This window comes from Gobius niger (genome assembly GCF_951799975.1).
Source record: "Gobius niger genome assembly, chromosome: 6".
NCBI classification, from domain to species: Eukaryota; Metazoa; Chordata; class Actinopteri; order Gobiiformes; family Gobiidae; genus Gobius; species Gobius niger.
The window spans coordinates 13,737,005-13,750,539 of NC_136857.1; the positions used below are offsets into that span (position 1 = coordinate 13,737,005).

Consider the following 13,535-nt stretch of genomic DNA (forward strand, 5'->3'; position numbering starts at 1 on the left):
CATATCTTGAAAATACACTTATGATAGGTGGCAGCAAATACTTGAATGATCAATTCATGAATGTGTTTGTTGCATGATATATTGTACATTTCTAAAGTATATTTTTAAAATAATCTCCTCTCATTTTAGATCGAGCATCTTTATGGCCTGACTGTATTTGAGAACTATTTGTATGCCACCAACTCAGACGAAGGCAACCTCAATCCTAAAACCAGCGTGATCCGAGTGAACCGCTTCAACCGCTTCAACCGCACAGACGCCCATCCGGTTACACGTCTCGATAGAGGCGCAGCGCTGCATGTGTATCATCAGAGACGCCAGCCGCAAGGTACATACCCCTCTATTTATTTCACAGTGTGTAGAAGTCCACACAATCCCCCTTTACACAATCTACATGCATGACACTGAGAGCAATGAGATGATTCCGCAGTTATTGTGTAGATTTGGAAATACCATGTCACTGTGACATTTCAGTACTGCATAATAAAATATGATTTTATAATGGGTCTGAAAACTCTCTGAGCCCAGAATTTGTGTTTGCAGTATTTAACATGTCTTTGCCCTGTCCTTGCTCAGTGCGCAGTCATGCTTGTGCCCTGGATCAGTTTGGGAAGCCTGGAGGTTGTTCAGACATCTGTTTGTTGAGCAACAGCCACAAGACGAGGACATGTCGCTGCCGATCTGGGTTCAGTCTTGGTAGTGATGGCAAATCCTGTAAAAGTAAGTGTTGATTATTGGTGCCATTTACATTTACATTATAAATTAAATTGATATACACATTGTTACAAAATAATAAAATAATCATAATATCATAATAATACGGTAACTATTCATTACATAGCTGGTGGTATGTAGCTGGGTTGCCAGGTCAGTCGTAAACTGCAAAACTGGGCAACTTTTTTTTAAAGCTGTACTAAGTAACTTGTTTAGCTTATATTAATTAATTATATATTAATAAATCGTTTCCGTAGTTCCTCTTGGGGTAATACTAGTGTGTACTAGTGTTAATGGGATGATTGGGGGGTCTTTCAATCTCCCCCTGGTGTCTCTAGCCAGAAAACCACAATTGCAACATTCCCTGCTCTGACCCGGGGACCAATACACACTAATGGAATCACGAAGAAGAAGCTAACAGGCTAACGGTCAAAGCTAAATGCAGGCTAGCGCCACTTTAGCAGCATTTACAGCCAAGTTTGAGTGAAAAAAAGTATGTCTATTGTGTAATTGGATGTACAATATCCCTCTCTCCCTTTGTCTTTTCTGTCAGCGTAGTATTTACTCTCACTCAATGAGACTAATGAGTAAAAAAAACACAACATGCTACAACACCTGCAGTGGCACTTATGGCCTCTAGGGGGATGAGTTACTTAGTACTGCTTTAAGCTTGTGAAAAAAGCTGTATTTAGTTAATCTCTCCAAAAAAGTCAAACAAAATCTCTCAGAGCTGCTTTTTCAGTGAGAGACGGCGAGGTGTGGTCCAGCATCATCGGAGGAGCACAGTGGCTCAAAACTACCAGGCATGCTTGAGTTTAAGACGGTTTTCAGATATTTATGAGTGGGTTTGCCACTGATACCTGGCAACCCAGCTGCCTTGGGGGGAAGGGTGACAGAAGTCAGGCTGTCTATGGGCACCATCGGTCTCTCTGACACCAACAACATTTCATATTAGATTATTCTTTATAGTGACTTATACTGTATACTTGTCTTGTACAGAACCAGACCACGAGCTGTTCTTGGTGTATGGCAAGGGTCGTCCCGGGATAATCAGGGGTATGGACATGAATGCCAAGGTGCCCGATGAATACATGATCCCAATTGAAAACCTCATGAACCCAAGAGCTCTGGATTTCCATGCTGCTAGTGAATTCATCTATTTTGCGGATGCTACGAGCTACATCATCGGCCGACAGAAGATAGACGGGACAGAGAGAGACACTATACTAAAGGAAGGTAAGCTTTGCCGCAAATCCTTTGTTAAATATAGATTCAGTGCACGAAAATGTTTACACTTTTTTTCATTTGTACTTTGCTCTCTTATCTCAGGTATTCACACAGTGGAGGGGATCGCTGTGGATTGGATGGGAGGTAATCTTTATTGGACAGATGATGGACCTAAGAAGACTATCAGCGTTGCCAGGTTGGAAAAGGCTTCCCAGACACGGAAGACTCTTATTGAGGGAAAAATGAGTCACCCCCGAGCTATTGTGGTGGACCCACAGCATGGGTAAGAAATAGAAAGTCACACACAAAAAAAATCAATATTGATGACAGGTCAATGAGTATGCCCAATTGGGAAGGCTGACAACTATGTTAAGCCATTTTTGTGTCTGCGCTGGACGCCATCTCAAAAATGTGATGGTGCAGTAACAGTCCAACAGATTCAAGCGAGATTGATTATAATTGCTGTTTATTCCAAATGTAGAATTTCTCTTATCATGATTGTATTGATTATTATTTTTAGGTGGATGTACTGGACAGACTGGGAGGAGGATCCAACAGAGAGCAACAGAGGCAAAATAAAAAAAGCTTGGATGGACGGCTCTCATCACCAAGTGTTTCTGACCAGTAAGACCGTGCTGTGGCCGAACGGTTTGAGTCTCGACATCCCACAGGGCGTCTTGTACTGGGTGGACGCCTATTACGACCGCATTGAGCTTGTTTACCTGAACTCGACAGAAAGAAAGGTTTGTTATGAATGTAAATGTTACAAAAAGAATGGGTGCAATAAACTTTTCTTTCAATGTTGCAGGTGGTGTATGAGGGTCAGGAGTTGAACCATGCTTTTGGATTGTGCCATTACAAACAGTTCCTCTTCTGGAATGAGTATCGTGGAGGGAGCATCTACAAATTGGACCAGGACTCAAAAAAAGTCACTTTACTTCGAAATGAGAGGCCTCCCATTTTTGAGATCAGAGTCTATGATGCCCATCAGCAGCAAGGTATGTTTTATTTTCTTATTGCTTATTGTTGCTGCTGCTGTTGTTGTTGTTGTTGTTGCTCAATGTTAATAATTCTATCTCACAATCAAAACTGTATTTGGAACTCTTTTTTTTTTCATATAGGATCCAATGCGTGCAGAGTTAACAACGGTCTTTGCAGCAGCTTGTGCCTTGCTATCCCGAATGGCCGGTCCTGTGCCTGTGCGGACGATCAAATCCTGGATGTGGATAACGTCACCTGCAAAGGTACTTAGCTGCTTTTAACAGTGGAAGGTTTCACTAATACTATGCTCGGTCAGACTTCTGGTTGTTACAGTAATCCAGGGAGTATTTTCCACTTGAGCCAGTGACTTTGCCAAAACGAAGGGAGAGGCTTCAGTAAAGTCTGCCAAAGAAAGTCACAAAACACAAAAGCTCTATGCACTCTTGTTGCACAGCTTTAGTTTCAACGTTTAAACTCTTTCCTTCTCCTCTTTCTCCGAACTTAGCCAACCCCTCATACGTGCCCCCGCCGCAGTGCCAGCCCGGCGAGTTTGCCTGCAAGAACAACCGCTGTATCCAAGAGCGCTGGAAGTGTGACGGGGACAACGATTGTCTGGACAACAGTGACGAGGCGCCGGAGCTTTGCCGTAAGTCTTGCCACGTCATTGTCATGGCTACAGCCGCAACACAAAGAAAAACACAAAAATCATGTAACGAGTGAGGACTGCCAGTTTGTAGTTTCCGCGATTGTTTCTTTCCATGGGGTATAATGTGGTAGTAATTACAATGACATGCCTTATCCTCATCAAACGGCTCAGAGTTTGGAACTAATTGGTTTTAATGTCCTTATTTGGTCAGACTGGATGTTCATGGTGCATTAGTTTTAGCATTTGGCTCAGTGTCTTTTGTCTTGTCTGTTGTTTTTCCAGACCAGCACACTTGCCCAGCTGACCGCTTTAAATGCCAGAACAACCGCTGTATCCCCCTCCGTTGGCTTTGTGATGGAGACAATGACTGTGGCAATGATGAAGATGAGTCTAACACTACCTGCTCTGGTACGCTGCTTTTAAGCCTGTTCTCTTGAATCACTGCGGGATGTAGGTTAGGTTTATTTAGGGGTTAGGTTTTGGCAGCCACACTTAATATGTGAATGTACAAATCAACATCCTCTCAAAATTGTGAACAAACACAGCCCTCTTCCATAGCTAACAGAGTTTAATTATTTTAAGGGCTGTCTCTGTCTCAATTAAAATGAAAGAGGTAATAAATCTATGTTTAATTAAGATAAAGCAAGTTTGTTGTTATGGTGCCACCACTTCTAAGTGCTGCTTCTACTAAAAGAATATTTTATATTAGGTTGTAATTTGCTAGGTCTTTGAGGATGCCCTTTTTAGCTTTAATTAGGTAGCTGGTCTGGATGTTGAATCGTGGCTTTGTAATTAGAAAGAAGACTTATTGGTCTAAAAGGGTTTATGTGCTTCCTTGCCAGCTCGCACTTGCCCACCCAATCAGTATCCATGCGCCAGTGGTCGCTGCATCCCCATCTCCTGGACATGTGACCTGGATGACGACTGTGGAGACCGCTCTGATGAGCCGGACTCTTGTGGTAGGTTTCATTTCATGCTTTATTTGACTGCTACTTTTTCTCAATCATAAACTGACAGGCTTGTCGTTGTTGTTGTTGTTTACATTGCTGGGACATTATTACTTTCTGAAAGTTGTGAAACGTGCTTAAGTTCAGGTTCTGGACCTTAAAGTTATGTTTATTTTAATTATTATTGGATTTCTTTCTCTCTACAGCCTACCCAACCTGCTTCCCACTGACCCAGTTCACTTGTGCAAATGGTCGATGCATTAACATAAACTGGCGCTGTGACAATGGTGGGCAGACACTGACATTTTAGTACAGTTAATAGACGTTTGCCGTTGAACCTAAAGTTTGTTTCATTTTTGATACAGACAATGACTGTGGAGATAACAGCGACGAGGCAGGCTGCAGCCACTCCTGCTCCAGTGTCCAATTCAAATGTAACAGTGGCCGCTGTATCCCTGAGTACTGGACTTGTGACGGGGACAATGACTGTGGGGACTACAGTGATGAGACGCACGCCAACTGCACAAACCAGGGTGAGCCAAGCAGCACACAATTGCACAATTTTGTAAATAAAATAATAGTATAGGAATTGCAAAGTGGATTGAATTTGCTATACATGTTTTGAAATCAATATTGAGCTCGCTGTCGGCCTTTTTGATTCCTTCAGAAGCATTTACGTTTGACAGAAACTATACAATTGCTGAACCTGTTTTGCAGAGGTCTAAATTACTGGGTTAACAGGCTTTATACATGATAATAATTATAGATACAGATTTGTCTAAGGACATTATATAGCCTAAATAATTGTGCTAATTGTGCTGCCTCATTATCAGTTTACTGGTTTCTCCTCTCTCTTAACTTTTCTCAACCTTACATGCCCCCTTCACTTTTAATTTAGTGTGTTGTTGTTTGTGGATGTGATTAAGTTTGTGGTTGGATGTGACCTGACCTAATTATTACAACTATTTTATGAAAGGGGAAATGTTTTGACCGTTATTGCAGCTGTGTTTTGTCCTGTAGAGAGATTCAGCTTTTCATGGTTAACCACGTATTGTGACTGATGCAGGCTAATGTTAATAGCACGTAAACACAAAGTGTGTAAATATCCTTTCCAATTGCATGCATTATTTGATCCATGTAGAAGCCCCGCCAAGTGCTGTCAGGTCTCAGAAAGTAGAAGGACTGGGACTCAGCGGGACCTGTTGGGCTAATGAGCAGTCTGTGTGCTGTGTGTGCGTTTTCAGCCTGTGTGGGTTTGTAGGCTTTGTTGGGCTGCCATCTGGAAGCACTTAGTCATAATAAAAAGCATTTCTACTCCCTTCTCTTTTTTGTAAAAGTTGTATACTCTGAGTTACTCATCTCTACTGTCAGGCTTAGCATACCATTACATGACCAATACTACCAACAACTTTTGGGGTGTTTCGGTCATTATCACATAAAATGCCTGTATTAATTTGTGCGTGATTTATGCGACCGGTGTATTTCAAATATTGTGTTTTTTCTCCTTTAGCTACTCGACCTCCAGGTGGTTGCCATGTCGATGAATTCCAGTGTCGGATGGATGGTTTGTGCATTCCCATGCGCTGGCGCTGTGATGGAGACACAGACTGTATGGATCTGAGCGACGAGAACAGCTGTGATGGTGTTACACACATGTGTGACCCCGCGGTCAAGTTCAGCTGCAGGGACTCGGGTATTAACATTAGCTATTGTTATTATAGGTGTCTGTAAATATAGTCTAAACATAAACTGTAATGTCCAAACAGCTCGCTGCATCAGTAAGGCCTGGGTGTGTGATGGAGACAGAGACTGTGAGGACAATTCGGATGAGGACAACTGTGAAGCTTTGGTGTGCAAATTGTCTCACCACATGTGTGCCACCAATGACTCCATCTGTCTGCCTGCTGAAAAGCTCTGCGATGGCACCGACGACTGTCCCGATGGCTCAGATGAGAAGCTTTGTGGTGGGTTTTATTAGTTTTTTTAGTTTTAAAGTAACTAAAAATATATATTAAATACTTTTAAATGTTTGTTTAATAAACACTAATTGCCTCTTTCCTACAGACCTGTGTGCTGTGGACAAGGGAGGCTGCAGTCACAACTGTACAATCATTCCTGGAGAAGGTTACATGTGTTCTTGCCCCTTGGGCATGGAGCTGGGCCATGACAATAAGACCTGCCAGATCCAGAGCTTTTGTGCCAAACATCTTAAGTGTAGCCAGAAGTGTGAGCAGGAGAAGTCCACTGTCAAGTGCTCCTGTTATGAGGGCTGGGAACTAGAGTCTGACATGGAAAGCTGTAAAAGCACCGGTGAGGAAAACACTGTTGTATTATAAAAACATTTTTGCACATTAATCTTTAAAAGTGAATGCCAAACGTTTTTGACTTTGTGACCTTTAAGAAAATGCTTTGTTGTGTTTTTCAGATCCTTTCAAGCCGTTCATAATTTTTTCCAACCGCCATGAGATTAGAAGAATCGAGCTTCATAAAGGGGAGTTCAGTGTGCTGGTCCCAGGCCTGAGGAACACCATCGCCTTGGACTTTCACCTCAACCAGAGCACCCTGTACTGGACCGATGTGGTCGAGGACAAGATCTACAGAGGGAAACTTTCGGAAAATGGAGGTGAGAACAGCTGCTCTGTGTTATGTAATTATCTAGGTATTTGTATTAGTACAATGCTGTAGTCGGCTGTCAAAAGAAGAACAATGCATAGCCTGGTTTTGAACCCTTATTGTCCCATTGTTCTAACCAGGGCTGAGTCCAAGAGATACCAGTATTAAGACCAGTGTTATGCATTCTTTTGTCTGATATTAAATAGCTTTATACTTTTCTAAATGCAGCATTCAGTGTAAAATGATTTTATTAATTTGATTGATGTGTCAAAGCCAAGTATGAAGGTCAGGAGTGGCGGTCTGTGACCCTGAATAAATCTCTCGGGTCATGCTTGTACTTGTTTCCTCTGAGCCCCTGGTCATTTTACCAATCAAGGTTACGTTCCCAGCGCAGCACTCCAGGGGCACACGGAAGGCTTTGTCTCTTCCCATTTGTCTTTGGATTCGTTGTGCGTGACTGCAGTTTGAAAACTGAGGGTCAGCAATACCCAAATCTAAACAGATTTGTGTTTCGTTTTCTTAAAAGGTGTACTGATTTCTAAAGTATTATTGCTCTACATTTTAAAAAGCTACATTTAAATTCTGCTGGTAAGTCCTACACACATAAGAAGGTCTGACAATATATAGTAGCTTCCAGACAATTGCTTTTTTTCTTACACCTTATGTGTCATTTTGGGCCTTATGCAGGTTTACGAACTCTGAATTTGTGAATGTTTTTCTTTCTTGTAAAGTTTCTTCTGCTTTCTGTTACAATTTCATATTTTTATGCCGTAGCTCTTACCAGTTTTGAGGTGGTGATTCAATATGGACTGGCCACCCCGGAGGGCCTGGCTGTGGACTGGATAGCAGGAAACATTTACTGGGTTGAGAGTAACCTGGATCAGATTGAAGTTGCCAAACTTGATGGAACGATGAGGACAACTCTGCTGGCCGGAGAAGTCGAGCACCCTCGTGCTATTGCCTTAGATCCTCGTGACGGGTAAGAAAAACAATACACACTTATACTTATACAGTTCTACAGCATTGTCTCCAGCTCACTATCTTTACCTTTTTGACAGTATTCTCTTTTGGACTGACTGGGATGCCAGTCTACCTCGGATAGAGGCAGCTTCTATGAGCGGTGAAGGCAGGCGCACAATCCACAAGGAAACGGGCAGCGGAGGCTGGCCCAATGGACTCACTGTAGACTACATGGAGAGACGCATTGTGTGGATAGATGCTAGGTAGTAGTAATATTAGAGCACTCCCTTAAGACTGCATCCACCCTCACACTTACATCACAAACTCTCTGTTCATTTGCATGTCCAATTCCATGGAAAAGCGAATGCTAATTTTTAGGGCTGAAACGACTAATCAATTGATTGACGACTAATCAATTATTGAAATAGTTGACGACTATTTTAGTAATCGATTAATCGTTTTCTGGTTCACACAGACTTAAATGGGGCAAAAATGACATAAAAAATTGAGTATTTTTTGATGGAAACCTACTTTGTTTTATAGTTAGTGTCTGTAGTGTTTTGTACATTGTAAATTTCATGAATAGAGCCTCCAGCAAACATTTCCCTTTAGTTTACTCCATCAACACATCCTCAAGCAGCACCACTTAAGCTATATGTGATAACATTTTTGGGGAAAAATACAATTTCCCTAAACCATTCACAGCCAAGTGATTAATTGGAAAAATAATTGATAGATTAATCGATTACAAAATAATCGGTTGTTGCAGTCCTACTAATTTTGTAACTAAAGTTGGATATTTTATTCTCACGTATTTTCCATTTCTTCCATTTTGTTTCACTGCAGGTCAGATGCAATCTACTCTGCTAAGTATGATGGATCAGGGCTAATTGAAGTGTTGCGTGGTCACGAATATCTGTCGCACCCATTTGCTGTTACTATGTACGGTGGTGAGGTCTACTGGACCGACTGGAGGACAAACACGTTATCTAAAGCAAACAAATGGACTGGACACAATGTGACTGTGGTCCAGCGCACCAACACACAGCCCTTCGACCTGCAGGTTTACCACCCGTCAAGACAACCTCAAGGTTAGTCACAAATCTTGATTCTACTTCACAGCAACCAGACAGAGGGTCTTTCTTGGTTCAAAGGTCCTGCTGGCCACACATTTAAATTATGGAAATTATTGTCTGAATTTTTGGGAAACAATTATTGCAAAATGGCAGAATTGTCAATTAGGAAACCTTTTACTTTGGCATCAACATACTATGCACTTTTTAATTTTTCTGTTGGGATCTCATTATCTTTCTTTCCCATTTAGCTCCAAATCCGTGTGCTCCTAAAGATGGGAAAGACCCCTGCTCCCACCTCTGTCTCATCAACTTTAACCAGACCTTTTCTTGCGCTTGTCCTCACCTCATGAAGTTACAAGCTGACAAACGCACATGCAAAGGTAAGCATAGGTGTTAATGAATATTGGGTAGAATTAGATACAACATTGAACAAAACATTGTAAACAAAGTTTTCCTCCAATATATAACACGCAGACACACAGAGTGCTCTGGAGGCAGTGGTGATGGATCCATTGTGCCTCTAAAATTGACATAATTAACTGTAATCCTACATGAATAAAGATTTGACTGAATCCCATCTGTTTACGTTCATCCCTTGAGAATTTAATTTGCATTTAATCTTTCATAAATTGCTGTCCTACATAATCTTATGAAGTATTAGTACAGTATATTCCTAGGGGATGGCTCTTAAACTCTGAATTAGTTTAAGGCCTTGTAATATAATTACTTTGCGTTTATTCTTCAGAATCCCGCAAGTTTCTCCTTTACGCTCGTCAAATTGAGATCAGAGGAGTGGACATTGACAATCCCTATTACAACTACATCATCTCCTTCACTGTGCCGGACATCGACAATGTCACAGCCGTGGACTTTGATGCTGTGGAGCATCGCATATATTGGTCAGATGTCCGGACACAAACCATTAAAAGAGCCTTCATTAATGGCACTGGTGTAGAGACTGTTGTGTCAGCTGGTAAGAGCTGTTCTTGAACTCGAGTTGTCATAGCCTGTTTGTAAAGCCACTATGTCTAAAATCACACTTTTATTTTGTAGATCTTCCCAATGCACATGGTTTGGCAGTAGACTGGGTGTCCAGAAACCTCTTTTGGACCAGCTTTGACACCAATAAGAAGCAGATCAATGTGGCCCGACTGGATGGGTCTTTCAAAAACGCTGTGATCCAGGGTCTTGATAAACCCCACTGTCTGGTCGCACACCCTCTGCTTGGGTCAGTCCTCGGCAGCGTTAAAACATTTTTTATTTTTTTTATTTAAAAAGAAACATAGAAAGTTTTGCTAATCAAATTTAAATTCCTTGCAGTAAACTGTACTGGACAGATGGAGACAACATTAGCATTGCTAATATGGATGGCACTAACCGCACTTTACTCTTTATGAACCAAAAAGGACCAGTCGGTGAGTAGAAACCTCTCAATGTATTTGTTTCTTTGCCGAAGTGATTGTCACATGTATGATTTTTGTTTAGGTCTTTCTATTGATTATGAGAATGAGCAGTTGTACTGGATTAGCTCAGGAAATAGCACCATTAATCGCTGTAAACTTGATGGATCCGACCTGGAGGTGCTTGAGGGCATCAAAGGCAAACTTACCAAAGCTACAGCACTTGCAATTATGGGTAAAACATGAATTCAATTCAACTTTATTTATAATGCACTTTCAAAACAACATAGTTGACAAAAGTGTAGTTAATGATGAACAGCATTTCAGTTTTATACAAATTCAAAAATTAACATTTTTAACATTTTTAGGTGACAAGCTCTGGTGGGCAGACCAAGGAACTGATCAGATTGGGACATGTGACAAGAACGATGGAATGAACTGGAAGGTCTTAAGAAACAACACTTCTCCAATGATGCACATGAAGATATATGATGAAGAGACACAGAAAGGTAGGCACTTCATCCTGTAGTAATGTTCATTATGTTGAATAAAGGATAATATATGTCAAATGTCTCGTAGCTGGTATAAACCTCTGCAGTAACAACAACGGAGACTGCTCTCAACTGTGTCTTCCAACATCTCCAACTACCCGTGCCTGCATGTGCACAGCTGGTTACAGCCTCAAGAGTGGGCAGCAATCTTGTGAGGGTATGAAATCTATTAACAGCGTTAATTACACATAGATTGTAGATTCTAAAACCAGAATTATTTGGTCTTGAGCAGGTATGGGCTCCTTCTTGCTTTACTCTGTTCATGAGGGAATCAGAGGAATTCCTTTGGACCCTGCAGACAAATCTGACGCTTTGGTGCCAGTGTCTGGCACCTCTCTGGCCGTTGGCATTGACTTTCATGCTGGTAGGTGACTGCAAGTAAAATGCCTCACTTCAGTGAAATTTGGAATTAACTTTGATGATGTAATCATTTATGGTGCGAGACATAACATGATGTTGCTTTTCAGAAAATGACACGATTTACTGGGTGGACATGGGCCTAAGCACCATCAGTCGAGCCAAGAGAGACCAGACCTGGAGAGAGGACGTGGTTACAAACGGCATCGGCAGAGTCGAGGGCATCACAGTGGACTGGATAGCAGGTTCAGTGACTAATACTCACACATATTTAAATCATAGCTGCTTGTGTAGATAATATACATTAAGCATGTGCCTCTCCACAGGAAATATTTACTGGACTGACCAGGGCTTTGATGTGATTGAAGTGGCCCGGCTGAATGGCTCATTTCGTTATGTGGTCATCTCACAGGGCCTCGACAAACCCAGAGCAATCACTGTTCATCCAGTAAAGGGGTAAGAATAACACAATTGTTTTGAACTTATCAGAACACCAGTGTTTTTATGCGTTTTTATGCGTTTTTATGCGTGTTTCATATGTGTTTCTGCAGATACCTGTTCTGGACGGAGTGGGGTCAGTACCCTCGAATTGAGCGCTCACGCCTGGACGGTACTCAAAGGCTGGTCCTTGTCAATGTGAGCATCAGCTGGCCCAATGGGATCTCCGTTGACTACGAGGTATGGGTATTAAGTATCAGGTTTTTTTTTAACATATATATATTTATATGTTTTTTGTCTCGCTTATTTATTTCTGAATGTGTTATCATTTAGCATACTCTGTGACTACTCTCTTGAAAATATCACAATTGCGCATTTCATATTGCTGTGTTTATAAGAATATTTCATAGCTGTGTGAAATTATTCATGCTATAAATAACTGACTTCATTTGTTTGAACTTGTAGGCGAGTATGCTTTACTGGTGCGATGCCAGAACTGATAAGATAGAGCGTATCAACCTGGAGACGGGAGAAAACCGGGAGCTAGTGCTGGCCAACAACAACATGGACATGTTTGCTGTGTCTGTATTTGAAGAATACATCTACTGGAGTGACAGGTCTGTTCAGAATCTTAGAATGTGTTTATTAGTCTTTCGAAATGTTAATTGTTCCTTTCTTCTATCTTTTGTCAAATTATGTGCAGGACTCATGCAAATGGTTCCATTAAAAGAGGCAGCAAAGATAACGCCACAGATGCAGTGCAGCTGAGAACTGGGATCGGTGTACAGCTGAAAGACATTAAGGTTTTCAACAGAGCCAGACAACAAGGTATTCACTGCTACTTAATTTCTTTGTTGTTATAAAATATCAGAACAAAAACATTATATAGCTCATAAACACAGTTAGTGTAGAGTACCTTTGCTCAATTACTCCTTGTTTGAAGTTGAATATAATCTATTCCTCTGCCGTCTTTGTAGGCACCAATGTTTGCAAGGACAACAATGGAGGTTGTGAACAGCTGTGTCTGTTTCGTGGAAATGTAGACCGGACCTGCGCTTGTGCACATGGCATGCTCGCTGAGGACAACAAAAGTTGCAGAGACTATGATGGATACTTGCTTTATTCCGAGAGGACTATATTGAAAAGCATACACCTATCGGATGAGACTAATTTAAATGCTCCTATAAAACCATTTGAGGACCCAGACCACATGAAAAATGTCATTGCTCTGAGTTTTGACTATCACGGAGGGGGAGGAAAAGGGTCCAACCGGATCTTCTTTAGTGACATCCACTTTGGCAACATTCAGCAGATCAACGACGATGGAGCAGATCGAAAGATTGTGGTTGATAGTAAGTTTGTTTCACATTTATTTCACTTTCTTACAATCATGGATGGCATGCTGTTTTAGCGGTTAGCGCTCTCAATCTCGGGCCAAGTTTCTTCCGAGTAACATGTACAATGTGTTCCTCTCTGGAGCCAGGTCTCCCCAGAAAATACGTTTCAGATATATCTGGGTGAGACCTTGCTGGTTAAATAAAGGACATACATGAAAGCTGCATCATACACATTCATAACAAAATGTAAATTTCATATCTAGCCATCTTCAGTATTACCAGTGTTGC

At 41.4% G+C, this 13,535-nt stretch overlaps 1 protein-coding gene across 2 annotated transcripts in view; it reads left to right on the top strand.

Moving 5' to 3' along the window:
* LOC306964025 (low-density lipoprotein receptor-related protein 1-like) overlaps nucleotides 1–13,535 on the top strand; it is a 67,699-nt gene that overhangs the window by 32,617 nt on the left and 21,547 nt on the right. For both annotated transcript variants that reach the window (XM_079557861.1, XM_079557862.1), the window contains exons 9-41: nucleotides 130–328; nucleotides 577–720; nucleotides 1,714–1,950; nucleotides 2,044–2,224; nucleotides 2,462–2,684; nucleotides 2,750–2,939; nucleotides 3,063–3,185; nucleotides 3,428–3,568; nucleotides 3,851–3,976; nucleotides 4,411–4,527; nucleotides 4,722–4,802; nucleotides 4,881–5,048; nucleotides 6,026–6,208; nucleotides 6,282–6,479; nucleotides 6,580–6,825; nucleotides 6,941–7,138; nucleotides 7,903–8,107; nucleotides 8,187–8,351; nucleotides 8,935–9,179; nucleotides 9,413–9,544; nucleotides 9,910–10,137; nucleotides 10,218–10,392; nucleotides 10,485–10,579; nucleotides 10,650–10,799; nucleotides 10,933–11,073; nucleotides 11,144–11,272; nucleotides 11,348–11,479; nucleotides 11,583–11,717; nucleotides 11,799–11,928; nucleotides 12,024–12,150; nucleotides 12,376–12,527; nucleotides 12,614–12,738; nucleotides 12,888–13,262. In XM_079557861.1, the coding sequence (XP_079413987.1) occupies nucleotides 130–328; nucleotides 577–720; nucleotides 1,714–1,950; nucleotides 2,044–2,224; nucleotides 2,462–2,684; nucleotides 2,750–2,939; nucleotides 3,063–3,185; nucleotides 3,428–3,568; nucleotides 3,851–3,976; nucleotides 4,411–4,527; nucleotides 4,722–4,802; nucleotides 4,881–5,048; nucleotides 6,026–6,208; nucleotides 6,282–6,479; nucleotides 6,580–6,825; nucleotides 6,941–7,138; nucleotides 7,903–8,107; nucleotides 8,187–8,351; nucleotides 8,935–9,179; nucleotides 9,413–9,544; nucleotides 9,910–10,137; nucleotides 10,218–10,392; nucleotides 10,485–10,579; nucleotides 10,650–10,799; nucleotides 10,933–11,073; nucleotides 11,144–11,272; nucleotides 11,348–11,479; nucleotides 11,583–11,717; nucleotides 11,799–11,928; nucleotides 12,024–12,150; nucleotides 12,376–12,527; nucleotides 12,614–12,738; nucleotides 12,888–13,262 (5,596 nt within the window). The remainder of the gene's footprint in view (nucleotides 1–129; nucleotides 329–576; nucleotides 721–1,713; nucleotides 1,951–2,043; nucleotides 2,225–2,461; nucleotides 2,685–2,749; nucleotides 2,940–3,062; nucleotides 3,186–3,427; nucleotides 3,569–3,850; nucleotides 3,977–4,410; nucleotides 4,528–4,721; nucleotides 4,803–4,880; nucleotides 5,049–6,025; nucleotides 6,209–6,281; nucleotides 6,480–6,579; nucleotides 6,826–6,940; nucleotides 7,139–7,902; nucleotides 8,108–8,186; nucleotides 8,352–8,934; nucleotides 9,180–9,412; nucleotides 9,545–9,909; nucleotides 10,138–10,217; nucleotides 10,393–10,484; nucleotides 10,580–10,649; nucleotides 10,800–10,932; nucleotides 11,074–11,143; nucleotides 11,273–11,347; nucleotides 11,480–11,582; nucleotides 11,718–11,798; nucleotides 11,929–12,023; nucleotides 12,151–12,375; nucleotides 12,528–12,613; nucleotides 12,739–12,887; nucleotides 13,263–13,535) is intronic.